General features: G+C 46.3%; 1 protein-coding gene across 1 annotated transcript in view; it reads right to left on the bottom strand.

The window, feature by feature from the left end:
* Window positions 1–4,922: 4,922 nt before the first annotated feature.
* The window catches only part of LOC119456686 (neprilysin-1), a 65,131-nt gene continuing 42,752 nt past the window's right edge, over window positions 4,923–27,301 (bottom strand). Inside the window, exons 3-6 of the mRNA XM_049669023.1 lie at window positions 14,545–14,826; window positions 11,010–11,234; window positions 10,113–10,360; window positions 4,923–5,300 (exon numbers count right to left, since the gene is read on the bottom strand). Coding sequence (XP_049524980.1) covers window positions 4,923–5,300; window positions 10,113–10,360; window positions 11,010–11,234; window positions 14,545–14,812 — 1,119 coding nt within the window. The 5' untranslated portion in view covers window positions 14,813–14,826. The remainder of the gene's footprint in view (window positions 5,301–10,112; window positions 10,361–11,009; window positions 11,235–14,544; window positions 14,827–27,301) is intronic.

A 27,301-nucleotide genomic window follows, 5' to 3' on the forward strand; every position in this document is an offset into this window, starting at 1 on the left:
AATGAGGGGGTTGCCTGATAAACGCATCAGCCATGTGAAAGAAAGCATGACTAGTCGGATGGACACAGGTAACCCGAGTTTCGAGTGGCCAAGTACGTATTATAGTCGTTGCAATGTAATCCCTGTTCACCAACGTATTTATTGCAGTTGATGTTGTAAAACGGGAATCATAACTGGGTCATCCTTTCCATCATACCGACGACAATGGCGACTATGGTGACCATCAAGTCATCAGTAAAGTGTGGCGATCAGGTCACATTTTCTTCCACAACTTTATACCCTCCTTTAACGGAAGAGTTGGTACACTTGTCACTTTACTGCTTACATTGCCGAAAATACAAGCACTATAGCCAACCGGCACGAACCAAACAGCATCTACAATCACAAAGCGATACCAGTCAGCACATATTCGTTTTGTGTAATCGTACAACAAGTCGAAAATCGTATTTTTGCATATTTACAGTCGCTTTATTAGCCCCGTGTGCGTCCGATGGCGTTTCTGCGAACGGCGCTCTGGTAATGCCAACAGGAGGAGTCCCCTTTGTCGTCTGCTACGCTTATGCTGAAATAGCTAAATATCCCTCACCTTGTTGCCGCTCTCACGTCGTGCTCGAGTAGTTTGGAACTATCTAAATACTGTCTGTATTGCTTTTGCGTGTAAGTTTCTAAATGTAGATACTATCAGGCAGCAGCTGCCACGGTTAGGGGCACGGTCTCCTGACTTAGTCGTAAAACATCGCCAATAGTGAACTTGAGTCTACGCAACACTGGTGCCGAAGAAGGACATTAAGGTTTAAGCGCGCAAGGGCCTGTCGACAAAGTCGCAACGTAGTTATTTTTAAATTTTACACACTTGGCGTTACATAAATTAAGCTAATGTTGACATGAACATTTCATAATTTCACTAACAAGCGGTTATTCTCGAACAGTTGCCACACCACATTTTTTTTTCATGTTTCGCTATCCTCAAGTATGGTTCACATTATCTTCCTGCATAGGAATATTGTGAGCAAGTTAAATTCGAAAAAGCAATGCTATCAATTGTGCATATCATGATGGAGCGTTTTCTGTTCAATAGTCTTTTATAAATCACGAAACTAGTCGCAAAGCATCACTTTGCCTGTGTAGAAAATGTATTGATTCAAAGCAAAAAAAAGGAAAAAAGAAAAAAAAAGCTATATGGAAGAACGACAAAAAAGACAGAAAGAAACGTAGAAAACACTGCTTTCAAGGGGGCCGAGTACGCAAGAATACGCACGACGTTTTCACTGCACTTGTGTTTGTCCCCTTCAGGGTCCACGTCTGTTTAGCACTTCAGGTACTTAATTCTCACTTGAAGTCGCAACACAAAAGTCACGTATACTTTATTCTCGCGTGGCGTTTATGTTTATGCATTACGCAGTTCACAAGGTCAGCACTGCCGCACATGATTAGTTTTATTTTGCGTACTATTTTCGCCCGCCCTACTAAAAGAGGTTCCAGATATTTCGTAACCACGGAAATCCTGTCAATGTGCGGTCGTCGGTAAGCTCGGGTATGTAAACGGCGGTGCTTCGCTGGCATGTTGGTCCATTTTTCAGCCCTGAAACTCAGACTACTCTCCTCGAATGTCACTTGTTATACTGAAAGCAGAGAACCTTTATTTGTAAGACACACGAAATTCAAACAAAGCTGGGATTCAGCACTCAGTTAATCAGTGTCTATTTTCAAACGTTAGTCAAGTTTTTCGGCTAGTTCGACCTTCATCACGCCCGGCCACTTATTACCTAGTGTTACAATGCGGGCGCATGCCAGTTTTGCTACAATGCGCTGCAGTTACGCATCATAGCGACAACTGAATTTACACGGAATGGTATAAAACCCCCTTCTGTGATGTACTGAAGTGCTAGGCGGAAACGAAATTGAAATGTCTTTGACCAACGGTACATGCTACCGACAATGCAGATTGCGCTATATACAGGCAGGCACTGAATTCATACAAACGCAGAGACCGCAGCACAGTTACGGTTTTCCAGATAGTCATCATAAAGTGACAGACAAGCTATTATAAGTGCGTCACAGCCACGCAACAATATATATTCGCAAGATATCTGTGCCGAACACGCACATGTGTGCACTGGTGGCTAAGAGACTGCTCGCGCGGCGATCCACACTAATCACAATTCCGAGGGCCCGTCGGGCTGCGACTTGGCTCGATCTCGCGATGGACAGTGTTCTAACTTATTTCGCAAACTTTAAGACAGGGTTGCTGACCCGCGAGATGTCGAAAACTCGATGTGGGCAGGCCCATCGGCCGCGTCAAGCAGTCTTCACGCACATAGCGTGTGCGGCGTTTTGGTGAGATGATGTCATACGCGAGAGGGCACCACTCCAACTTCTTGGGGCTAATACGTCCCTCCAAAGCACATGTACAGGTATTGTAATGAATAAGTGCATGATATTCATCATCATTGCTTTGGTATGCGTGCTACATGACAACGCCGGCGATACGTGCACAGGATGGCCAAATAGGTGCACACGTGGCACTTAACACCAGCACCAGAGGGATTCGAACTCGCGTCCCTGCGGCATGTGGGCACTACTGAGGGGGTGGGATAGACCCTGCGCGCTTATTTGGTACTTATTTATTTATTTGTTAGACATAATCGGGAATACTGTATTATACGAACGGCAACGACGTTGCATACATTGCAAAAGAAAACGGCGTCGTCAGCTGTGGGAGCTTGTGCTGCTGTCGCAGCGAGTTCAGAGTCATGGTGCACAGGAATCGTTAAAGACAGCTAAATATTGTTACAACGCTATTCGATGGGTGCTCTGACGTATAGACAGATATCCCAGGGCTTAAAGCTGCCTGCTGAAAATATTTTTTTAGAGTGGCTGGTCTGACTCATTTTTTTCTGAGAATTCTGGCTGACTTTGATATTTCAGCAGAGTCATTGCAAGTAAAACTGCGATGTATGTTATTATATTCGGCAAGAATGAATAATGATTACTTATATGGGGAGTTATTAAGAGATGTCTGGAGAGCAATAAACATAGTGTCGCGCACGTTTGCTTGTGTTAAGTAACACAAGCAAAAATGCGCTCAAATGAAGACAAAACCAAAAGCATGTTGATGACACCATGAACACAACAGAAGCTAAAGATTAGGCTCGTATAGCTTAGAAGGCACCTCCGTCGCCTTCTAGATCAGTTTTCGTGCTTGGCGTTTGTGAAGATGCCTGCCAGAGAAAACAGAGAAAAGCGACGAGGTTGAGGCTAACCCAAATAAGAGCCCTTTTTTTATGTTTTGATTACTTGCCGGCCACTCTCACTGGTGCGGTGAGCATTTAGGAGACTGTTATTAATCCGCTATAGAAGGTTCACTTATTGAAACACCTTCCGCGCGCATGCAAAGGTGAGTCCCCGCATGTATAACATGTGTCCTCATTTGAGGACAGCAGGGCTAAGTGGTCGCCGCGTCTCACATGGGGTGACAATGCATGGTAATGCACTACAGCTGCTCCTCTTTATTTTTAAGGTGCTGCAATTAGGGTTTGCGAGTTTTACTCAATGACGAAGGCCCATAGGCCTCGTTTCCAGCCGCTCGAAGACGTGGATGAAATGTTCGCCTAACTTGATAATAGAAATGTATCAGACGTTGCGGAAGATGATGAGGAAGACGACGACTTCATTTTTGAGAAAACAGGAAACGGTGACTTTCTGGATACATCAGACGCGTCTGATGAGTCAGATGAGGAACAACCGTCTAAAGAGCAGTCGTGGCTTTTGAGAAAGCACCAGTTGATTATAGTATAGTGTTGGCGATGAAAATGTGCCTTGCCCTAGATGAGTTACCGACTCCGTACGAATGCCACACTGGCCGCAACAAACTATGTATACAAGATGGAAAATAGGAAAATAAACTGTCAGAATAAGCTTCACTTTTGCCTCTACTACTACCACTGGGCCCTTATGTCCTCATTTGAGAACGTGTTTACAAACTTTACATGAAAAGAAATATAATTTTTGTTCATATATTTGAGTTTGTTATGTGGTAAAGAAGCCTCAAAATTCAAATAAAAATTTATGTGCGAATAAAAAATTCCCCGACGGAAAGTGTTTGCTAGGCAGACTCCATTTATGTGAAGAAAAATGAATTCTTTCCTGTTTTCTTTCTGTGAAAAATACTCAGTTTAGCAGCTTGCGCAAGATTATGGTAATTCAAGTCGTTCTAGCATCGTATTTTTTAGCTTCTGGAAAAAGAGAGTCCGCCGTTGTGGTACGTGAAAAATGCAATACATGTAGGACATTCTACAATTATAGCAGTGATGCCGCAGAATATAAAATGTGTGATGACATTTGTGCAACTAGTATTGCGGTGCAACCATCATCATTCGACTGTGATGTCAAGCGATCGGAAACACGTTTGCGATTGCTTGACATAGATGTACATACATAATGCGACTTCTTTTGATTGAAAAAGCACTTAAGAGCTGTTAGCCGTCGTTAGCACAAGCTCGGCGAAGTAGCATTTTGATGTCCAAGTTTCGACGCCTTTCATCTGAACAGGTGTGGGCCATAAAACAGCAAGTCAGAATATCATGCTGTGTTGCTACGTCCAGGTAACTGAAAAAACTGGCGTGCCGAGTCGTTTGACGTAAGTTTATTTGTGATGTTGACATATAGTGTTCTATAAAAATACAATGAAGCATGATTGTAGAAAATTTTGCGGCAATCCATAACGTATGCGGGCATCAACCAACCAACCACACAGTTGAGTGGGCAGGTGTGACCTTCACTTGTGTGTCCTATAAATTAAAGCACTGAAACGCGGCATAACGAACTTAAGATTACAGCGCACGTCATGACGCATGCAAGTAAATTTATGTACAGAGGCAGCAATACAGGGGAGCGCATCGCAGTTCGCCAGCGTTAAATTGCTACCAGAATCGGCACCTATTCTCGGGGTTCATAAAAGTGCCACTTTCGCACTGGAAGGCTTCCGCGAACTCTGGCATGTTCATCAGCGGCACCACGCAACGGGCCCAGTTCGGAGCGTAGGTCTCGGTTTTGTCCCGCTCGCGCGGTGGCACCTTAGGGTCGCACATCTTGGCGCAGTGGCCGAGGAAGAACAGTTGGAGTTCCGTGAAGCCCGCCACCATGCCACTGGTCCCCTTCTCCTGAGCCGCGCGCGACGAGAAGTCGAACGCCGTGGTGAGTTTCCGAAGGGCGTCGAAGGCCACGCGCGAACCCATGACGTCGGCCAGGTCTTCCGAGTCCAGCTTCGGATCCAGCGCCAGCGCGCGCTTCCTGAGCGCCTGAAATGATCGCGATGCGCGCGCGCGGAGAGCTAAGGGAGAAGTACATTTGCGCGAGAGAGTACGTAAAGGCATTTGCATAGGACTTGTGTGCTGGACCGCAAATGCATTCAGGACTTCGTTTGCTAAAAAAAAAAAAAAAAACATCCAATAGACATGATAGCGTATGCACATGTCCGGCGTCCTATGTCTTCGCGTTGTTCTTTCAGTACCCATTGAGCAGAGATGGCCGAATAGGAATTACTACCAGCTAGCCTTATTTGATACGTTGCTAGCAAGCCATGCCTTTCGTCCAACTTTTGTAAAGACGGGGTGGGACAACCCGCTTCTATTTCGCTTCGGTCGACGCCAGTCGTTTGCCCTCGTGTAATTCAAGCTGCCGAAACAGGACGTGAGCCCAAGCGACGATTCACCACTCCATCGCGAAGCACAGGCAACAGAACCGCGGAAGTACACGTCGAAGGAAAGTTCTGCGATCGCATGACGTAGATGTACACATAGAATGCGACATATTTTGATTGAAAGAGCAGCAAAGACTACGGTCGCTATCAAACGTTAGGTAAGGTCAGATTTATACATTTTCCCGGACACGCAGACGTTCTGATGAGCCTGACATTGTTCTGGAGTGAGCTTACCTGCTTATGGATAGATCGCAGGCACAACGTCTGTTCTGTGTATTTTTTCGTCGCCTCCTCGGGCCACCAGTTGCTTGGCATGCCCTTCTGATCGATGCCTCTTCCGGTCACGTCGAAGCCGTGCATCATTTCGTGGCCCATTAACTGCGTCGTTGCATTAGATAAAAAGGGTGCGCTTTATAGCTTCCTTCTTTTCGTCCCACTTATTCTTGTCCTGGCAACGGTATGCGCGCTTATGTGTGAATAAATCCGCCACAGTAGTGTTACAGAACAAAAAAATTACACCATCTTCCCGTAGCGGAACCCTGAGTAGTATGCGAAGCAGCCATGGGGTCCGACTCAAGTTCCCATTAGTTTTCAGCTCGTCGTTTCCGTTAGGTTGAGGTACCGGCGTCGCGAGCCCGAAGTTCGGGATCGGCCTCTCGCCGCTGCCGTTTCGTGGCAGCGGCTCGAGCCCTCTTCTCAGCGGCGCTGTCTGTGGCACTCATCTCGGCGTTGCGGGAGGAGAATAAGAGGAGCGGAGCGCGCGCGCGCGGCATTATACCACGAATTACAGTGGCACCCCCCAGCGGAGTATGCAGCGCCTACCGTCGCGCCTCTAACCTAAGCTGCTTCGCATTATCGCGCGCGGAGCCGCAGGTGTTGCCATTCGTTGCGCAATCCGGAGAGGAGAGGAGCGTCGGAGAGGAGAGGAGGAATGCCGAGAAGAGAGTATTTGAGACTAGGAGAGCAGGGGGAGGAGGATGCGCATGCGCAGTGCAGGTGCGGTCGCCGCATGGCGGATGGATGCAGGGAGGGAGGGAGTGACATAGCCCCGACCATAAGCTGCTTCGCATCTAAAATTAATCCGGGAACGTATAACAATACCGTTCCATCGATTCTATTCGTTTCTTACCAGCCATCGTAAAGAGGGTCAGTGATAGCGATAATGACATAGGCTTGTCGTTCTGCCAGCCAATTACGAAGGTAAAAAAGAATGAAAACAGCAAAAATGAGTTACCTAATATAGCCCCTGCCTTATTTCTTTTTAAATGCATGGCACCCGCAAGCAGTAGAGAAAATAGTTAGCGCTGCTTCACTTTGTGAAGGCGGGTTGCGCGCCAGCGTATGGACGCCGTTAACGTGTACAACGAGCACCGCGACGTCGAAGCACCCACGGAAAGAGCGCGATCGCGGTCGCGGACGCCACATTAATCTCGACGCTGCGACACCTAGTGCTCCACAGGGAAAGCGCATGTCGCTACACATGCAAAGAAGATACGCCGCGAACATGCAGAGCGATCACCGCGGCTTCGAAGCCTAAACAGAAAGGGCGCGAACGCGACGGTTCTTTTTTCGAACTCCAGGCGCCTTCCTCCACCGGCGCTTGCTTCCCTTGCGGGAACAAATATACTCTTGCTGACTTGACAGAACCTACGCTTGCGCGAAAAAAATGAATACTTCATCATTGCAACAAAAATAAAAATGAATACTTCATCATTGCAACAAAAATTTATGCAAGCATGTTCACAAGGCAAATCTATTTGAATTTCGCTGCAACGAGACCTCACCATTTCTAGAGAAGTCATCGCGTGAGATCGTTATGACAAAAAGAAAGTAATTCATCTGAACAACTTTGCGCCACCCGCACGGGGTAGTCAATCAGCGGGAAAACAACGTTCTGGGATTGCGACTTACTATCCGGTCAAAAAAGAAAAAAAAAAGAAAAACGGCAGATTTCTCTTAGACTACAGGGCGTTGCAAACGTAGGTGGCCGTAGGTTGGGAAGTGCCCAGATATCTCAGTGTCCAATCACGTCTGCTCGTTGCTGACACGAAGGAAATAACTAATACATTAGCATAATTTGTTGCCGGTTCTCGATGTAAAACATAACACTGTCTCATTGTTTACTCTCAGGTATCATGATTGCTTGACTGGACATATCGGACCCGTTCCACGCGATAATCTTACTGCGAGTGGCGAACGGCGTCATCTCTTTCGTTGTTCCCCTGCGTGCAGGTGACATGATGCACAAAATCTTCGTGATAATGTGAAAGAACAAATACACGTCTCTGCATTAACACGCGTACCGGTGCGCGCCACACGATGTGGCTGCTCCAAGTGCGCAAGGTTCATTCACCCCGTCCAGAAGACGATGGCAGCCGTTGCCACTTCACCTCCTTGGAATGACACCTCCCCGAACAAAGGAGGCTCGCACTTCTGTCGTCAGTAAATAATGTTCTTGCTTTGGACATTCTGCTTTGATTTCTCTTTTTATTGCGATATCAATCATACGGGCACTTCAGGCGCAATTACACCGTCACCGTTGGCGTCGCCGTGATGTTCCGTATAAAGTCAAAGTGTGATAACATCGTGGCCACGCGCCATATGCTGTGGGTGAGAATGAAAGCGTGCGAGTGTGAGCCAAGCATTGTGGCTAGATCTCACGCGCGCAAGGAAGTGCGGAGGAAGCGCGCCATCTCCAGTCGCGTGCAAGACTGAGGGGAAAGGGGAGGGAAGGGGGGGGGGGGTGTTCTACTCCGGTGGCGCTGGCTGCGTATGCGGCGGCCGCGCGGGCTCAATCTTGAAAGCTATCTGCGATGGGGACAGAGTGCGCCGAGGGCTAATATCTTCGTTTACGCTGCGTTCTCGCCGCTTGTTCGCGTTGAAGCGAGAGGCAGCACGAAGGCCAATTCGCCCAGTGCTGCTGCCGCTCTTCTTCACACCAGCGTTTTGACAGCGAGTGTCCGCGGTGATCCAGTGAGATGTGTTCATGTTTGCCAGTGCGCGCGTGACACCATGCTTGTTCATTTAGTGAATAAGCGAACGTACGTTCTCAAGCTTAGACGGCCAATAAAACTACTATCCTTACTTCGTATAGCTTTCCACTAATTTTCTGTCGCAATCGATGCTTGGCCTTTCGGGCGAAACTGCGACTTTTAGCTCGGTTGGTTTATTTACTCCACTCTGCCATCGAATAACACCGCCTCTTTGTAAGAATGCCTTTCTTGGAGGCGTGGCGTTGACAAAAAAAAAAAAAGAAAAAGCGCAATAAGCGTGCAACTGAAATATATTCAGATAATGACCAACAGTGGTCGAGCAAGAGATGTCGTTGGTGCCAACGTTGCCGCAAGGGGAATTGTATTCAGATAACTGTGTGACGCAGTCCTTGGATAACTCGTACGAAGGCATTTGCTAAACGCATACTCTGGAGCAAAACTTATCCTCGAAAGAAAAAAGTCATGACAAACGCCTATTAAAATGCATGTAAAACGTAAAAGTACTTATATGAGACAACCGCTGGACCTATTTGAACGAATTTTGTGGCATGTCAAAGAAAATGGTAAATTCCAGCGATTGAAGAAGGCAGAATTTTGATATAGGTCTTGATTTTTTTTACAAATGTTGGCGAAAATTAGTAAGTAAAAAAAACAGAGGCATGATGTTTACATATCCTTTGCACCAAAAACATTTTATACAGTTCTGCAAACACATTTCTTGTAGTATCTCAAGCGCACAAATTTCATTTATACATGTGCTGCTTACGTACAATTGTTATAACGTTTACCAGTGTTTTGAAAAAAAAACTGCCACTGGTCAATTAGTGGTATATTTCAGAGGGGTGCATAAGATGCCAATTTTGTCCACTTCAGATGTATTATTGATTGGAATTGCCGAATTATGATGCCGTTTGCATTCCTGAGTTAGAAAGCTGTAAGTTCTATAGTATCGGTGTTGAAAATGTCCATATCTTCAACAAATTTTATGAGCAATGAACGGCCTAAATAAAAAAAAATCTACTTCCTTCAATCCCTTGATTTTAACGTTGCTTTAAATGTAACAAACCTTATCTAAATCAGTGCAGTGTTTACCGAGAAAAACAATTTCTCCGTTCCCATGCATTTTTACAGGAGAGCCCCTTACATTCGGCGTGTCCTATGCGCCAGGACCCATGTGTTGCGCGCAGACACGACAGGTCATGCTGCAATGTCCGACTGTCAGACAAGTCCCTTGGCATTTTCCGTATCGGGTACTTAGGTGTGTGTGTGATCACTGAGTGCGCGAACGTCCACATAACAGAGACAGATTCCATTTCAGCGGCTCCTGCGCAGTACGTCAAAAAGCGGGCGCTGTACCGAACGTAATACCTTGAGAAATCCAGCAAGGTCTGCTCAGTCGGTTCGCGGTTTCGACATACCTGTCCAAGGCCTCCGTAGTTGTACCCGGCGGGTGCACCGTGGTAATAAACCACTGGCTGCAGTACCGCACCCGCCAGGTTGACGGTGTTGGTGGAGTAGGTGTGCTGTGCGTTCACCGAGCTCAATGTGAAGAAGATCTCAGTCGGGTTCCGTACTAGAACGCGGCGCTGGAACCGGCTCACATTCAACCACGAAAGGACGAAGCTGCTGCCGGTACCGTGAGCATCCTGTTCGCCTCCAGAGGTGTCTGTCGCAAGGGATTGATGTAATAAATAAAAAAAAATGATTAATAGCTTGCAATACCCAAGCACATTTAAATATTGCACGGCGTACAGCTCCTCGACATACTGAACCTAGAATACACTGGTCAGGTACAAGTCAGCGACCAATCTTTTTAATCTAGCTTATCTTTGCCAGCGTGTATATCACAAGGGTATTTGTATGATATACGTGTCCCGAAATTGTCAACCAGCCTTTACCTCACAAGTACCTCACGTCCTTTCTTTTTTTACCCCACCACACCTCACCTATGAAAACTGCGTCACTATACGACCTGTCTCAGGGGTCGTCAACACAATTCTTCTGCACTGTTGCCAGCCCCACAATGATGCACTGTGGGCTGTGACATTGCGTGTGCTTTAATTTAACGCCAAGCAGTTTATAGAAGAGGTGCTCTTTCGTGCTACGGAAAGGTTCATACTCAGGATACGCTACTCATACCCTGACTAATGCATGTGCTTCACAGGACCCACGTAGGCGCGTTCGCAAGGCGTGCGCCAAGTCTTTACGTCTTCAGCATGCGCACTTGTCACCTACAAGAGCAGTAAAGATGCTGCCTTCTATTTCACTAAAACTGTTGCAGTAAAGTGTGGCGTTCAAACCGTCAGTGCACGCACCTGTTAGGGTCACGTCCGGCAAATCGGCGTAAAGGCGCTCCAGCGCAGAGAGGTGTGTCAAGTTGAGTGGGTACGCAATGATCAGCCTCATCGCTTCCACCTTCCTCCGGGCAGCATCCTTGGCGTCGGGCGGGAACCAGCTCGAACTGGAGAGAGTTTTCTGTATAGTTTGGCGCACACGAAAACCCATGTACATCACCTCTCGAAGGACGTCAGGTGTCACCACTGCGTTCGGGATGTAGAAGGTACACAGAGGAATTAGAATAGAGAGAAAAAAAAAGGTATGAAGTTGCAGGCAAGTAGAGTGTACACTTGAGGTCATGGAAACCGTCAGGGTGGGAAGGCTAGCACTTGCCCTAGAAGTAATAAATAAGCAGTTAATTCACATAATTTGTCGTCAATGATTTACGTATTTATTCGAGGTTCACAATCAATCACCTCATTTCGCTCAGCAACAGGCAAACCAGTGCCTGACTCGACCATTCCATTCCTACAATAGCAGCATAGACGATTAATATGGAATACGTAATGCCCGCCGCTGCTAATAAATTTTGACCTACAGGAGCAACCGGTTCCTCTCAAATCCCCTTCTGTTAATAACTGGAAACCTTCTTGACCGAAACAAACGATAATCCGTGTGATGAGGTAGATAGAGATGGAATAGATAATAAATAGAATAGGTAGATAAATCGATTATGGATGGAATGTCTGATCACAACGCTGTCTTTGTGTCTTTCAACCGTCAAGTTTTAAAGCAGCATTTTACTTTTTCCACGTTTCCAGACTTTCAGAAAGCTGAGTACGTTTCGATTATCGATGAGTTAGCAAGCGGCTTTGATTCTTTTCTTGCGCTTAGTATGTCAGGTGATGTTGACGCACTAGTGGATTCCTTTGAGAACACCAGTAGGTCCTGCGTAGATCATCTCGTGCCAGTGAAAACAATACAATAAAACTAATATCAAACGTTGGATTCATCGTGATTTATTGGACCTATCACGCCATGTTGCAAGGTTCAGACGTTCAAAGTGCTGTGGTAGCCCATAGTGGCACGCTTTATTCACACAAGCAAAAGAAGAACGGCGTCACAAAAGAGCTTCCGCTAAAGAATTCTTCTATATAGCACTCAGCTTGCGGCACTGCAGAAAACTAAGGCTCCAAAATTCCGGAACTCGATCTCAGCCAGTGTAACATCTTCATTTATAATAAATAATAACATTATTAAAGATCCTTCTATCATTTTGAATGCTTTCAATATGTACTTTCAGTCGGTCTTCGCAAGAGATAACTCTGTCATTCCGTCCTTCACTCATGATACAACACATACAATTAATAGGGTTGAAATTACTTTAGAGCGAGTTCTAAAGCTCATCCTGAATCTGGACACTAAGAATTGTGCTGGCCCTGGCGGAATATCTAATTTAATTTTGTTACGGTATTCCTTGTGGACCTCCCGGTATCTAGTCACCATCTTCCAGACGTCATTGATCAGGGGTACAATCCCGTCATCATGGAAGGTAGCTAAAGTTCATCTATACAAATCAGGTGACAAGCAACTTCTAATTACAGACCCATATCATTAACAGTACATTCATGCAAAATACCAGAACACATAATTAATTAACATATTATGAAATTCCTTGAATACAATAATGTTCTAACCCATTTTCAACATGGCTTCCGGCGCGGTCATATCCCAGTAACTCAGTTAACCGAGTTGTCTCACGACATTTGTCTTAACAAAGATTTAGGATATCAAATAGATGCTATTTTTATTGCTTTCTTAAAACATTTGACAGCGTATTTCACTCTAAACTGCTCGATAAACTTATTATCATAATAAAGAATCCACATTTGGTGTCATGGATTTCAAGTTTTCCTTCTTTAAGTACACATTTCGTCCACTTTAATTCTGCTAACTCTGATGCAGGTAAAGTAACGTCAGGAGTGCCCCAGGGGTTCCTGCTCAGTCGGCTGTTATTTTTACTTTATATTAACGATTTTCCACGTAATCTAGCGTCTAAAGTTCGTCTCTAGGCTGACGACTGGTTCTGTACGACATAATTATTTCTCCTGATAATCATGATCGCATTAACAATTTGTATGTTTTAGCAAAGGGTGCATCACTTGGCAAATTACCATTAACTTAAAAAAATGACATGGTAAGGACATTTTCTAGAAAACAATGCCCTTTGGTTTTTTATTACTGTGCAGAGGCTGACGAGGGTGAGCCATTACAAATAGCTGGGTGTAATTTTTACTTCTAACATCATGTCGTGGTTCAAACGTATTGAATATATCTGTTCGAATGCACTAAAACGTTGGGTTGCTTACGCAGAACATTACCAAGGCATCAGAACAAACCGAGCTACTAACATACAAATCACTCATACGTCCAGTTTTAGAATATACTTCTGCAGTCTGGAATCCACATAGGCATTGCGAAATTGTAGCGGTCGATGCCGTGCAAAAAAAAAAAAAAAAGCCATACGCTTCATTTACCGTCGGTATGGCCACGATTTGTCACCTTCATGAGCTATTCACGCGTTCTCATCTTCAATCACTTTCAATTCGCAGGAAGAATGAGTCATTAAAGTTACTATAATGTTTTTTCAATTCACTATGCTATCTCTCCAATACCAGTCTTATAACTATTGCGAAGCCATCTTTTACTCGAAGTCACCATACATTAAAGCTCGCACTTTTTTACTCACGCACTGACATATTCAAGTACAGTTTTTTTTTTATTTCACGCACTATTCATCATTGGAATTCATTACCTCGCACTATTTGGTCATTGTCATTGTCAGAATTCCTGAAGGCTCTAGCATAATTGTATAGTTAGACATATTATGCCCAATGGCGTTCACACCGGAAGTGTCCATGTTTTAATTATGCTTTTATATTGTGCTGTTTGTATCTGCTACTTAATATGTGTACGTGTTCACTTTTTGTTCACTCCTGCTATAACCCAACAGGGCTGCAGTATGTATGTATGTATGTATGTATGTATGTATGTATGTATGTATGTATGTATGTATGTATGTATGTATGTATGTCTGTATGTATGTATGTATGTATGTATGTATGTATGTATGTATGTATGTATGTCTGTATGTAGTATGTATGTATGTATGTATGTATGTATGTATGTATGTATGTATGTATGTATGTATGTATGTATGTATGTATGTATGTATGTATGTATGTATGTATGTATGTATTGTATGTATGTATGTTGTATGTATGTATGTATGTATGTATGTATGATGTATTATGTATGTATGTATGTATGTATGTATGTATGTATGTATGTATGTATGTATGTATGTATGTATGTATGTAGTATTGTATGTATTGTATGTATGTATGTATGTATGTATGTATGTATGCATGCATGCATGCATGCATGCATGCATGTATGTATGTATGTATGTATGTATGTATGTATGTATGTATGTATGTATGTATGTATGTATGTATGTATGTATGTATGTATAAATAAATAAATAAATAAATAAATTGATATCCCACTCACCCTTGTAGATGTACTTGGATGTAAGCGCCGCCTCGAGCACGTCGGTGACGTCGTCGTAACACAGATTGCGTATTTCGTCCAGCGTTCCCCCGTGAGCATTGCCGTCAGCGTAGGGGACGAGTTGGCGCACCGCGCTCCACGATATCAGGCGCACTACGTCGACGCTCTCTAGTTCGGTGAGTAGGAACACCGTAAGCCTGGCACACAGTGGCTCCAGGACCAACTGGTCGTCCATTCGGTAGGCTTGTTCACTGTGGCGTTCGACCATAGCTGTCCATTGGTCTAGACGAAACGAAGAAACCACAAGATACAAAGAAAAAAAAACACAGTTTCACCCGAAATGCGATTCATTGATTGCAATAGCAAATTATTAGAGAGAGAATGAAATTTAATGAAAAGGATGGCTCAGTAGCCTAAGCAGGGTTAAGGGTCAATGGCGGGGTTCGCAATGAAAAAAAACAAAAAAAAAAACAACTACACATTCATAACCTGCTGGCCAAGCCGGCCTGACGCACAAACTCCCATAAAGGGGTTCACAGGGCATCGGCCTGGGGGGGGGGGGGGAGCGTGGTAAGTGACAGATGTACAAGTTATTAGGGATATTAGTTTTATCGGTCGTTTAAACGGCTGTAAACATTCTCTTACTAACAAACTGAAGAATCATGGTGTGACGTGCGCACAGGCAAACACGAACACATCTCACTCGATGACCCCGACACTCGTTAACATGGACACTGACGTGAAGAAGAGCGGTAGCGAATAGCCCTGCATGCTACATCTCGTTTAGAAGTAAACGACGCGCGCGAAAACAGCGCACACGAAGCCTGAAGCTAACTCGAGTTGCCTAATATTTGCATCCACCGCAGATTACCTCCGAGATAGCGCGCTCAAATCCGTGCTCAGCCGCGCCATGCGCCTCCGCAACTGGCCCCCTGCGCCACCTCTCCCTCCCCCCCTCTCCTACCCTGCTAGCGCTCACACATCTACCCGGTTTTACCCCTTGCGTGCGCGGGAAGATGGTGCGCATCCTCCCCAACCTCGTCCCATGTGCGCGCGCGATAAAGCCTTCATCTTTCTCGGCTCACCCTCGTAAGCTTCCACTTGCACCTACGGCATACGGCGCGCAGTCGCGATCTTATCGCACTTGGACTTTATAAACAACATTACGGCGCCGCCGACGGCGGAAATTCACCTGGAGTGTCCATATAGTTGTTATCGCAATAAAACAAAACATAACGTAGAAACAATAAAACAACAAAAGCAACACAATAAGATTCTTCAACACCGAAGCCCGGTTGCGTTACATAATTGGTTCGAAACGCATGCGAAGCAAAAACACGAAGACACACAACAAAATATGCAAACTAACGACTGTTTATGTTCACATCCAAAAGATATTGTTATGTAAAGTGCACATTGTCATTTCCATTGTTTTTTTGGCTCTGGGCATATATACCTGGCCTCATGGATTTGAATAAATAGTTGTAACGTCCCGCGTCATCTTGTGTGTATTCATGTTTTACAGCGAAGCTACTTATGGCTAAGCTTCCGTGCATTTCTCGTGTGCGTGTAGAAAAATGTGGGCCGATCCCGGTGGTCGTGCAGAAAGGGTCCAAGGGCAATGACACATACCTCTGTGGACTCCTGGTAGTGGGCTCCAGGACCTGTAACGCACCTTGAACTAGCCTTATCACACCTGGGATAACCTTCAACTACCCTTGACACGTTCGCAACACCCTCTATTTGTCTGCGTTCCAAACGCTTGCGTGCCTCGTTTCCTGGCGCTCTTCCGCGGCGGCGGCTCCGTCGAGCTTGTATATATCACCAAGGTCCCGTTCTCCATTTTAAATTTCACTCCTCTTCTCTCCGCGTAATGGGGAGGCCGCTTGTATTGTGCGCTCCCAACGACGATTGCATTCTGGTCTACACGTGTGTGTATGTTCCTGGCGTCGCTCTTCGCAGGCGCGTTGCTCCTCGGGAGTCCGGACTATAGGCGGCCTCCCTATACTGTGTCACCTCTGTGTCGTGTGCTAAACAGCTTCGCTGGTCATCCACCTTCACAGAGTGGAATGGCTCGTGATTTTTACTTCGTGCGTGTTTCATACTAACTATGCAACGCAACTTGGCTTCCATATTCAAGAACCGCCTAGCCGTAACCGTTTATCGTTGAACTTTATTCGGCACCGCAGCCAAATTTATCGCAGATGTTTTAGCATATTCCATGTTAAATTGTAAAAGCATGCGTTGAATATTGCAGTAATGGTTATATTAGACAGCATTAAAAAACAAAGGCTCTCTAACTTGATTTAGGAGGCATTGAGTGACATATTTTAAAAAGCTCACCAGTGGTAACGACGTTGTTGAGATATTTGGGTACGTCTATTACACGAATAAGGTATTGGGAAACTTGCTGGTCATTTGCAGCTTTAAACTCGCCCAAGAGATAGTTCACAACTGAAAAGAAACAACGGAGATTGTTAAACATAGCAGTGGGAGCCTGTAGTTTTCAGTGGCGCATTCAATTGAGCTGCAACGTCTTCTATAATATCCAAGTTTGGTGTCCTTAGAATACATATCACTGTACACTGCACATGCGATTGTATATTGTGACAGGTATGTGGTACAACTATAAAGTAGTCAATTCAGTACTTAGTTAATTAATTTGATTAGGTCACCAGCCACGTTTTTGTAAGGTACGTAAGAGTAACTCGTTAAGACATTAACAAATGAACCACGGACCTGTACGTGCTCACGATTCTAGACAAAACTTGCACTCAAGGCACGTCTGCGCACATTTCTCTAAATGTTCACCGAAATGCATAAAACAACCATGCTCTCATGGTTGTTTTAGGCACTTCGGTGAACCGAGGTCATTAAGTTTACAAGTTCTTTGTGCGTTAAAGCCAAACACAATACTCCTGTCTTGTCTTGGCTGCAATGATGATAAGGCAGTGCTTTAATTGGCGTGCGAAAATGACGTGGTTCACCATATTGAGGAAGGGGGGAGGTGATAATGAGATTTTCACATGTCAAGTGATAGGTAACCTATCTGTGGTTGCCGAAAGACGAAACTGCGCTTATCACGACTTGATAGCATCATTCATGTGCGTGAAGATGCAAAAGTGGTCATTGTACGGAATGCGTCGAGATCTTCGCCTTCCTCTTGCACGGACATATGCTCACATTTTAAAGGAGCATTAAAATTAGCACGTATTACCGAAATTACGAGGAGTGCCTGCTTCTTAGAATGCCTCGTCGCTTTGGTGTGTTCAACCTTAAATCCTGCATTCATAAGTTACGGCAAGTTATTAAGCACCGGCTAAGGAAGCAGCAAATTTTATGTTAATTTTCTTTTTCAGGAATTTCAGTTCTACCGAATAAAGTCAAGTATTGAACGTCTAACAATGGCCAATATAAGTGCCTTTCTTCCGAAATGAGTCGTATATAGCGCTGTTATTTGGGCATATGGTTACAAGAGTGCCCCGGAAGCAGTTATTTGAGAGAGAATTTGGCACAGGTGCCACACACGGGAAAGTTCTTTGATGCGCTCTATGGCTAGTCGACAATTTTCCTACAAACGGACACATTCAGGTTCTTCAACTGCAAGATAACATTATCATAGATAACATAAGTGCCTCGTAAGTGAAACTGCACTAATGAAGAAGCGCTAGAAACAAGACGGCGGCGCGCTTAAGTCAGCTGCGTTAACGGATACTCCTAAGCGCAAAAGTGCGTGGTGGTCTTGTCGAAGGCACTAAACAATCACAGCAGTGAAAACAGTAAGACCGAGAGGAAACGTAAAGTATGCACCGTGAACTTCTGTAAGTGTCACAATAAAAAAAAAAAAAAAACGGGGAGGGGGGTGTTATGAATAAAAGGAGTTTTGTTTGTTCTGACCGCACACATGAACGGGAGCAGAGGTGAAGGTATACATAGCCTGTCTTAAGGCTCCTGTTTATGTCTGGTATCCAGGCCAATGACAACAATGACAATGTTACTAGAGTGTTCTAGATTGGGGGAGTGGGTCCTACGAGGGCTCTGCGCTGAGGCATTTTTTATTGAAAATGCAGGTGATGCCACCGTCACTTCCTTCCGAATGAGCGGCCCCGCTCGCCGGCCGGACGCTTGTCGCTTCTCGGAGACCCTACCGCAGCTGCATGGAACTTTGACAGGCGTATACTCGGTGGCAATAACACTGAGATTATTCCTCACCAATCTGTTGTAAATAATATGAAAAAAAGAGCGGCGGAAAGAACGCAAACGACGCAACAACGACGGTGCATCCAGCAAACGACAGCTACTCAGCCCGTGGACTCGCCTCAGCCAATCAGCGCTGCCGAAACAACCGGAGCCAACGTTTATTGGCCGGAGATTCAGAATAAGGCTATGGCAGCGCCGCCACATTTTCCGCGTTTTTTGCTTCACCATCGGCACTTGCTAAGGCGTCCGCTGGACCCACTTCCTCATTCTAGTACACTCTAATGTAACAGAATATTACACCTCGAAACATTTTAAAGAATGTACACTTCATTTCACGTATCGAGAAAAAGTTTGACCCAAGTCGTGATACATTACAAGCTTTCGCACAACTATGGGAACAGAAAAGAAGAAACACAGAGTTGTGTAACAGACCGGACTATCTGCTGTCTGCATTCGTCCTCGGCGATATCGCCTTGTCCTCCTCTCCCCCCTTCCGTCTGCTTTACTTTCCTCGTTCGCCCTTCCCCGCTGGGAACACGGCTACTTAACCGCGGCAAATAAACGGCCGGGGGTCTTTTCGTCTTGGCAAGGCCCAGCCAAATGTTGATCGTCATTTCGTCTGTCAGTCAAACGTTACATGGTGTCAGAAGTGGGATGTGACGTACTAGATGGACGTCGTAAAGCCCCCGGAACCGCTGCACCTGTCCGGCAACATCAGGAAAAACTGGCTGGTGTTCAAGCAGAAGCTGCAGCTGTTCATCACCGCTACGGAACCGGAGAAGCCCCGCCCATCGGCCGTAAAAGCAGCGATTCTTCTGAGCACCGCGGGGGACGAGGCGCTCGATGTCTACAACAACTTCTCGTTTGCCGCAGGTGAGAACCGAGAAGATTATGACACGTTAGTGCGGAAGTTTGAAGAATACTGTGTCGACCAGGGTAATGAAGTCTACGAAAGGCACATTTTTCGACTGCGAACACAGGAAGAGGCCGAGCCTTTTGAGCGGTTCCTACGGGACTTAAAAAAGCAGGCAAAGCTGTGAAACTTCGGTTCACTTGAAGAATCTATGATTAGGGATCAAGTGGTTTTTGGCACAAATAATGCAAAACTTCGAGAAAAGTTGCTAAGTGACAAAGACTTAAACTTGCAGAAAGCAGAAGAAATTTGCAAAGCCGCTGAGCTTTCTGCCCTTGAGAGCGCAGCATGGTCAAAGGAAAGCCTGCACGTTGACTTCACAAATCCCACAAACCGCACGAAGTTTGCGAATGCAACTCGTTGTCGAAATTGTAACAAGGTACATGCCCCCGAGCGGTGCCCGGCATATGGGAAAACTTGTTATGCATGCAAGAAACGAAATCACTTCACCGCATGCTGCAACAATGCTCGCAGGATAAACGAGGTGCACAAATTGGAAGAAGGCGACGAAAACTTTGACATCTTGGGCATCAGCATTTGCGGCGTCACCGGAGCCATAGGAGCGGATTGGGTGGTTCGCGGCAAAATAGCCGGTCTGGAGATACAATTCAAAGTAGATACCGGGTCTCAGGCAAATTTGCTGCCCCTATCCCTGTTCAACCGAATTGCCAACGCAAGCACTCCGCGTAAGAGCGCGGCCGTCCTCGCAGCATACAACGGCAGCGCAATCAAGCACGTTGGCGTGGCAAACGAAGATCTCGAGATAAGCGAAACGCAGCATTCCGTCTCGTTCTTTATCGTGAAAAAGGGGCGCCAAGCTATCCTTGGCTTAAAGGCATGCCAACAGTTTGGTCTGATACCGGTGACTGCGGACGCTGTGAATGTAGGCTATACGCGAACGGAATTCCAGCTTGCCTTTCCTGACCTCTTCAGCGGCACCGGCTGCGTCAAGCGACCCTACAAAATGGTGCTACGAGAGGATGCCGTTCCAGTCGTCCAACCTGCCCGCAGAGTACCCATAGCATTGAAAGGACGCCTGCGACAAGAACTCCAAAGAATGGAAAAGGCCTCAATCATCGTCAAGGTGGATGAACCAACCGATTGGGTAAGCCCCCTGGTTGTTGTGCACAAGAAGGATGGTACGCTTCGCATTTGCATGGACCCGAGAGCAGTGAACAGGAGCATTAAGCGGGAGCACTATCCTATGCCTTCACGAGAGGACATAGAGAGCGAACTGGCAGGAGCAAAATACTTCTCCCGGCTCGACGCCAATGCCGGCTTTCATCAGATTCCTTTAGACGAGGCCACGTCACGAATATGCACTTTTGCGACACCATTTGGGCGGTACCGTTTTTTACGTCTTCCTTTCGGAATTTCATCGGCGAGCGAGGTGTTCGAAAAGACGTTAACAGAGATGTTCGAAGGGCTGCCGGGAGTGCGCGTCTATGTAGACGACGTTTTAATATGGGGCGACTCTAAGGAAGAAGACGACGAACGCGTCACTGCTGTGCTGAGACGGGCACAGGAGGAAGGGCTAACATTTAATCCAGCTAAGTGTGTGTTCTGTACCACACAGGTTGCATTCCTTGGCGATGTTATAGGACGAGACGGAATTCGTCCTAGTCCCGATTTAATCGAAAGCGTCCGTGCCATGCCAGCTCCAAAAGATAAACAGGGTGTGCGTAGACTGCTCGGTGTCGTGAACTACTTTCGAAAATACCTGCCAGCATTGAGCGACAAAACAGCATTGCTTCGAAGCCTCGTTAAATAATCCTCGGTGTTTGAGTGGACAACAGCCCATGAGCACGAATGGGACCAGATCTGCGCAGCGCTTACAAATCCCCGTTGTTGGCTCTTTTTGATGAAAAAAGGAACACAAAGATAACGACGGACGCCTCGGGAACGGGTATCGGTGCTGCATTATTGCAAAGACACGGGGATGACTGGCGCCCAGTGACCTACGCGTCAAGGGCGCTGACGCCGAGTGAAGAACGATACGCCCACATAGAAAAGGAAACACTTGCAATCGTTTTCGCTTGTGAAAAATTTCATCAGTTCGTATATGGACGAAAGATTACGGTTGAAACTGATCACCGGCCATTAATTTCGATTGCCCAAAAGAACATTGGAGATATGCCACCCAGACTGCAACGGTTTTTCATCCGTCTGATGAAATTTGATTTTGTATTGCAGTTTGTACCTGGGAAGGACCTGTTACTCGCAGACATGCTGTCCCGGGCCGCACTACCAACTGGCGGAAGTGACCAAGTCGAGGACGTGGACGTGCACACAACGCAAGTAGTCTCCAGCATCATAAGCAAAGCGACTATGGTGCGACTACAAAAGGATACCCTTGAAGATCCGCTTCTCAGCCGCACTATGAAACAAATGGAAGATGGCATGGCAATAGACGGCGTACTGAAGCCGTATGCGGAAGAGCTATCCGTGGTCAATGGAGTGATTCTCAAGGGTTGCAAAGTAGTTGTGCCTAAATCAATGCGTCCGGAAATTCTTGAGCGTATTCACGAAGGCCACTTGGGTATGAACAAGTGTAAGGCTAGAGCTCGTAGATTGGTTTTCTGGCCGGGAATGAGCAGTGACATTGAACAACGAGCGCGAACTTGTAGCGTATGTCGAAAGTACGCCTACAGCCAACCGAGTGAACCCCTCCTGCTACAGCCAACGCCCGACCGACCGTGGTATCGCGTAGGAATAGACCTATTTACATTCGCTGGAGATCACTACGTTGTTGTGTTTGATGCCCATACTAACTTTCCAGATGTCGAGAAACTGAGAGGTACCACGGCGGTGGAAGTAATCGACAAGATATCTGCTATCTTCTCTCGATACGGCATTCCCAGTCAAGTTTGCACCGACAACGGGCCTCAATTTGCATCGCGAGAGTTCACATTGTTCGTACACCGGTATGACTTCGAGCATATCACGTCAAGTCCCGAGTTCCCACGGTCAAATGGCTTAGCCGAAAAGGGTGTGCAGATCGTGAAGCGTATTCTAAAGAAAACGCACGAGTCCCGGGGTGATGTATGGCTCGGTCTGTTGGCGTATCGATCTTCTCCTCTTGACAACGGTCAATCACCCGGAGAACTACTGCAAGGTCGCCGCCTGCACGCAACACTTCCTGAATACAATGTCGACGGAGGGATCCCCGTATTGAAACAGCGTCAGTCTTCCCGAGGCAGGCCACTACCACCCTTGGAAGCCGGAAACGTAGTCCGGATCAAACACAGAAGCTGGTCACGCCGAGCGAAAGTGGTAAAAGAGACTGCACCACGATCATACGTGGTAAAAACAGAAGACTATGGCCTCCTGAGACGCAACCGACAGCACTTGCTGCAAACGGACGAAAACTTCGACGGTGAGGTTAGCGACGTGGGTAACGGTAAGCCGCACCCCGACGCGAGGCACCCTGATGCACCCCGACGCGACACGGAGTGCAGTGATAGACATCGAGGCAACATCACGCAGGGCAACCCATTAGGCAGTCACCAGGCAGAACCAGCTCATCCAGGTGAGGACTCCAACGCCACTCCCCCAGAGACTCCAGGAAGCCCACTGGCTGGACTGCGCAGGTCAGGACGCCAGCGCAGCGAACCGAAGCGCCTTCACTACGGGCCATCCTTCCATCAAGTTAACGAGTGCAAATCAAATCGGTGTTTTGAAAATGTGTGAAGAGAAGATGTAACAGACCGGACTATCTGCTGTCTGCATTCGTCCTCGGCGATATCGCCTTGTCCTCCTCTCCCCCCTTCCGTCTGCTTTACTTTCCTCGTTCGCCCTTCCCCGCTGGGAACACGGCTACTTAACCGCGGCAAATAAACGGCCGGGGGTCTTTTCGTCTTGGCAAGGCCCAGCCAAATGTTGATCGTCGTTTCGTCTGTCAGTCAAACGTTACAAGTTGTAATACATAATGCGAAATAAAACAAATCTTTAGACCACGCTATGGAAGGACATATAAAGGTATTCAATTATAAAAAGACAGACATAAAAATATTTCGATAGCTATACAAACTAAATATTATCCATTGTCAGGATAGACTTGAGCCTGATCTTCGGAAGCTGTTTTCCGCACACCTAAACGTAGGTATGTAAAAAGACATTTTTTTTTTCAGATTAAGCCTCCACTTAAATGCGGCCGTAGTGATCCTAATTCGATCCTGCGAATTTGTGCTTGTATAGAAGCACTGCAGTCACAAAGCCTCCGTGGCTGATACGGTAGTCGATGAGGTGACTGCCGCTTTTCTGTCGCCAGGGCATGATAAAATGTATTCATTTACTTAACTGTGCTCACTAAAAGTGGGATGCCTATCAGTGAGCTGAGTTCGGGCTTGAATGAAGAGAAAGGCACTGTCGTTTCGGATACCGCAGAGTAATAAAATTGCAGAGGTGTAATAATGACCCTGACTTACGTCATCGTGCTCTCCTGTGGTAATCTGAAGAATCATCGGTTTTCTTTAGGCCCACATTCGTGAAGCTAGCCGTTTGATAAAAATACGTATATCGAGGTGCTTGACCCCAGAATTAAATTAATGCTTCGTCCTTCGCTAATACAAGGTGCACCATTTTGTTTACTTGCTTTTTCTTCCAAAAGAGATTCGCGTTCTGTCCTCTTGCACGTCCTACCTTTGGTTTCTGTGCTAGTGATGTTTTCTTTAATCTCTTCAATAGAGGACAAGTCTTCGTTTGGCAAGAGAAATCGGAGATGCTCTTCGATGAACCTCTCGTACGTTTTGTTGGTGACACGTTCTTGACGCTCCTGGTACCACTCGCTTTCGTCCGTACTAAAAATAATCTGAAAATCGAAAACACGCACTCATAATAATTAAGTGGGAGAAGTGAAGCGAGTCTAACGCAACACGAAGACGACTCGCAAGGCTAAGTTGGCAGGGCTACTAAGGTATATGTAATATGGTAGCGAAGCTTCCATATAATCCCACATCTTCAGAAAATGTCACCGTGTCGCAAATGTCGGAAGGACAACTTTTTTTTGTCAAAGAAAAATAAACGAAATAAAATGGCATCCCGTCTGGAAGTGGAAACTGTGCATTGATGTTAAGCGCCCTTTACTCGAATATTATAATTTAAACCTGCTGCTGCATGTTATTCAGGAACACGAGGGAATAGGGTGGTGATGAATGACAGTGGTAGAGAAGTTTTAAAAGCCCGCTCATATTGTTGAATCTACAGTGATACACCCAATCTACAGGACAAAACACAATGTTTGTTTCAATACATGAAAGATTGCATAACCAACGCATTGCCGCCATGCGCCAATCTATAGGAAACGTATTCGTAGCAACTTGAAGCACTCACAATTCAGTGCGACACAAGGGAGGAAACTTGGGTGCGTCGGTGTAGCTGCATTTTTAACAACAGCGCAAGAAATACAAAGCACAAAAACGAAGAAGGCAACCGATTGTCCCGTGGCCTTCTTCGTCTTCGTGTGTTGTCCCTTTTTGCGCTGTTGAAAAAAAAAAAAACAACACACTACATGTACTCACCCCGGCAGTTATCAGACAAGACATCGTTGCACCATATTCCATCTTGGTGAAGGCAGCGCACAAATAGCGCCAACACAAGACAGAGAAGTACGCCGGAGAGGCTCTGTCTTGTGGTGCCGTCTTTTTTGCGATTCGTTTACCATGAAGATCACCCATTTCGCCCGGCTTTACACTCTATTGCACCATACTGCTATTTAGAACGCATTTTGACTTACCAGTCTTGGCGCCTGTCGTGTGCGCAGAACTTGTTAAGGCGAGCGAACAAACAACACGCCGCGTTTCTTCGCGTACCACACCGATTTCATCGTCACAGCAGGGCACAGCGAGGCCAACGCAGCAGCGTGCAGTTGCACGATAACGAATTGTGTGCGGTGAAATCTTAATCTGACTACAGAGACCGTGCTCTAGGTCAGGCACGATTTCATGGCTGTATGCTACGCCTTGAACAAACATGCAAAGAAAAAAAAAAGAAATAAAAAAAGAAACACAATTGATCAGTACCGTCGTGCTCAAGTGAGAAACGCCATTCCGCCACGATAAAAAATATGTACGTACGTACATCGGCTTGGGCAGGTCCGCTATTTCGTGTGGCAGAAGCGCTGGTGTGCAGGCGTCGCTAAAAACAAGCTAATATTTTGAAAAACGCTAACAACGTATACGTAAATTTGCGTTTCTTTAACGCCAAAATTGCCTACTGTAAATTGGAACGTTATTTGACACTCCTTCAAATAAATATTTTTGAACATTTCATTTGCAGGAAGGTTTCTCTCGTCCATGTTTGTCCCCTGGTGGCGTCTCATTGTGCACGCGGCCTCGTTTGTGTCGCAGTACGTGGCTCCTTATGAAGGTCGACAACAGTAAAGTATTTTATCTGTATCAGGGGAGCAACGCCACGCATAAGTGCTTGCACCTTTTGAAGAGGCCAGCTACGCACAAACACTTGACTTCTTCAACCGCCGGTTCGCTTTAAAGCTGGATATTTGAAAGCACTTCCGCGGTTTCGTCGCTCAAATACTCGAGACGGATCAATATAAGGTGATCAACCGCAAGGCCCCTCTCTTCTTCGTCGAAACACCTCAATTAGACATCCCCATTTGAGAAACTTGAGCACAACACTATGCGAACATGCTGCCGCGACCTTATTTATCGTCGCCATCTGTGTTCATTTGGGCAGTGTTGCCAGCACAAGTAACGGATTAAGGAGTTGCGAATGCTGAAACTCGCTGTATCTTTGCTGCGGCGATATGTCACAGTGAAAACTTTCCGGTCTTCCGCAGAAACAATTTTTTTTTGCATGTGGACCGTGTTCGGGGTCGTCAGCAAGGGAACATTTTGCACTCTCCTTAGCGCTCCGTCGGTATAGTGTATATGGCAACATGACAAAATACTGATCTGCTCACCTCGTGCGGATAGTCGAGCCTGGAGCCACCGGCTTCATTGATGGATACTATGGCCGGTAAATTCCAGGCCAAGCTGAGCTGAACCATGGCATCGAGCGGGTCGCGGGAACGGCTCGCCTCCGCGATGTTGAGCCCGAGCCCGAAAAGGAAGCCGCGCAGGTCCGCAGCTTCTGACCGGTTTTGGGAGTAGAGCGACACGCACGCCCGATACATGGCCACGGCCTTTTCGAAAGCACTCTGACCTCTATCGGGAACGTCTGCAGCGGACACCATGGCCATGACCTTGGCGCGCACGTCGTCGTTCATCTGCGGGTGAGACAATGGTGACGTCGGGCAGAGTTCTAGCGCCGTGTTTCGTCATTTATTGTGTCTCAGACCCTGCAGTGTTGTGCTCAATTATTTCGGTGGGAGAACCGCCTTCGTGGGTCTCTTGACTGTCCATGGCGGTGTGCTTCGAGGTCTTGAGTTTCATTTCGATGAGGGCGGAATATAAATGTTCCTGCTCTGCTATGCCCCCGCCCTAGGCCGGGCCGCTTCTGAAGGGAACATGGTGACATCGCCACCACGAAGTTACTGCAGCCCCAGACTAGACACCTGATTTGACGCGAACCCTGCATAGGCATGTCGACGAAAGTTGACATCCCAATGACAACTCGCCTACTATCGCATAACTACTTCGAACGTCTTTTACGCGGCACGCATGGTTGCTTTATCTGCAAGTCCAT

This window comes from Dermacentor silvarum, chromosome 6, assembly GCF_013339745.2.
Source record: "Dermacentor silvarum isolate Dsil-2018 chromosome 6, BIME_Dsil_1.4, whole genome shotgun sequence".
In the NCBI taxonomy this organism is placed as follows: domain Eukaryota; kingdom Metazoa; phylum Arthropoda; class Arachnida; order Ixodida; family Ixodidae; genus Dermacentor; species Dermacentor silvarum.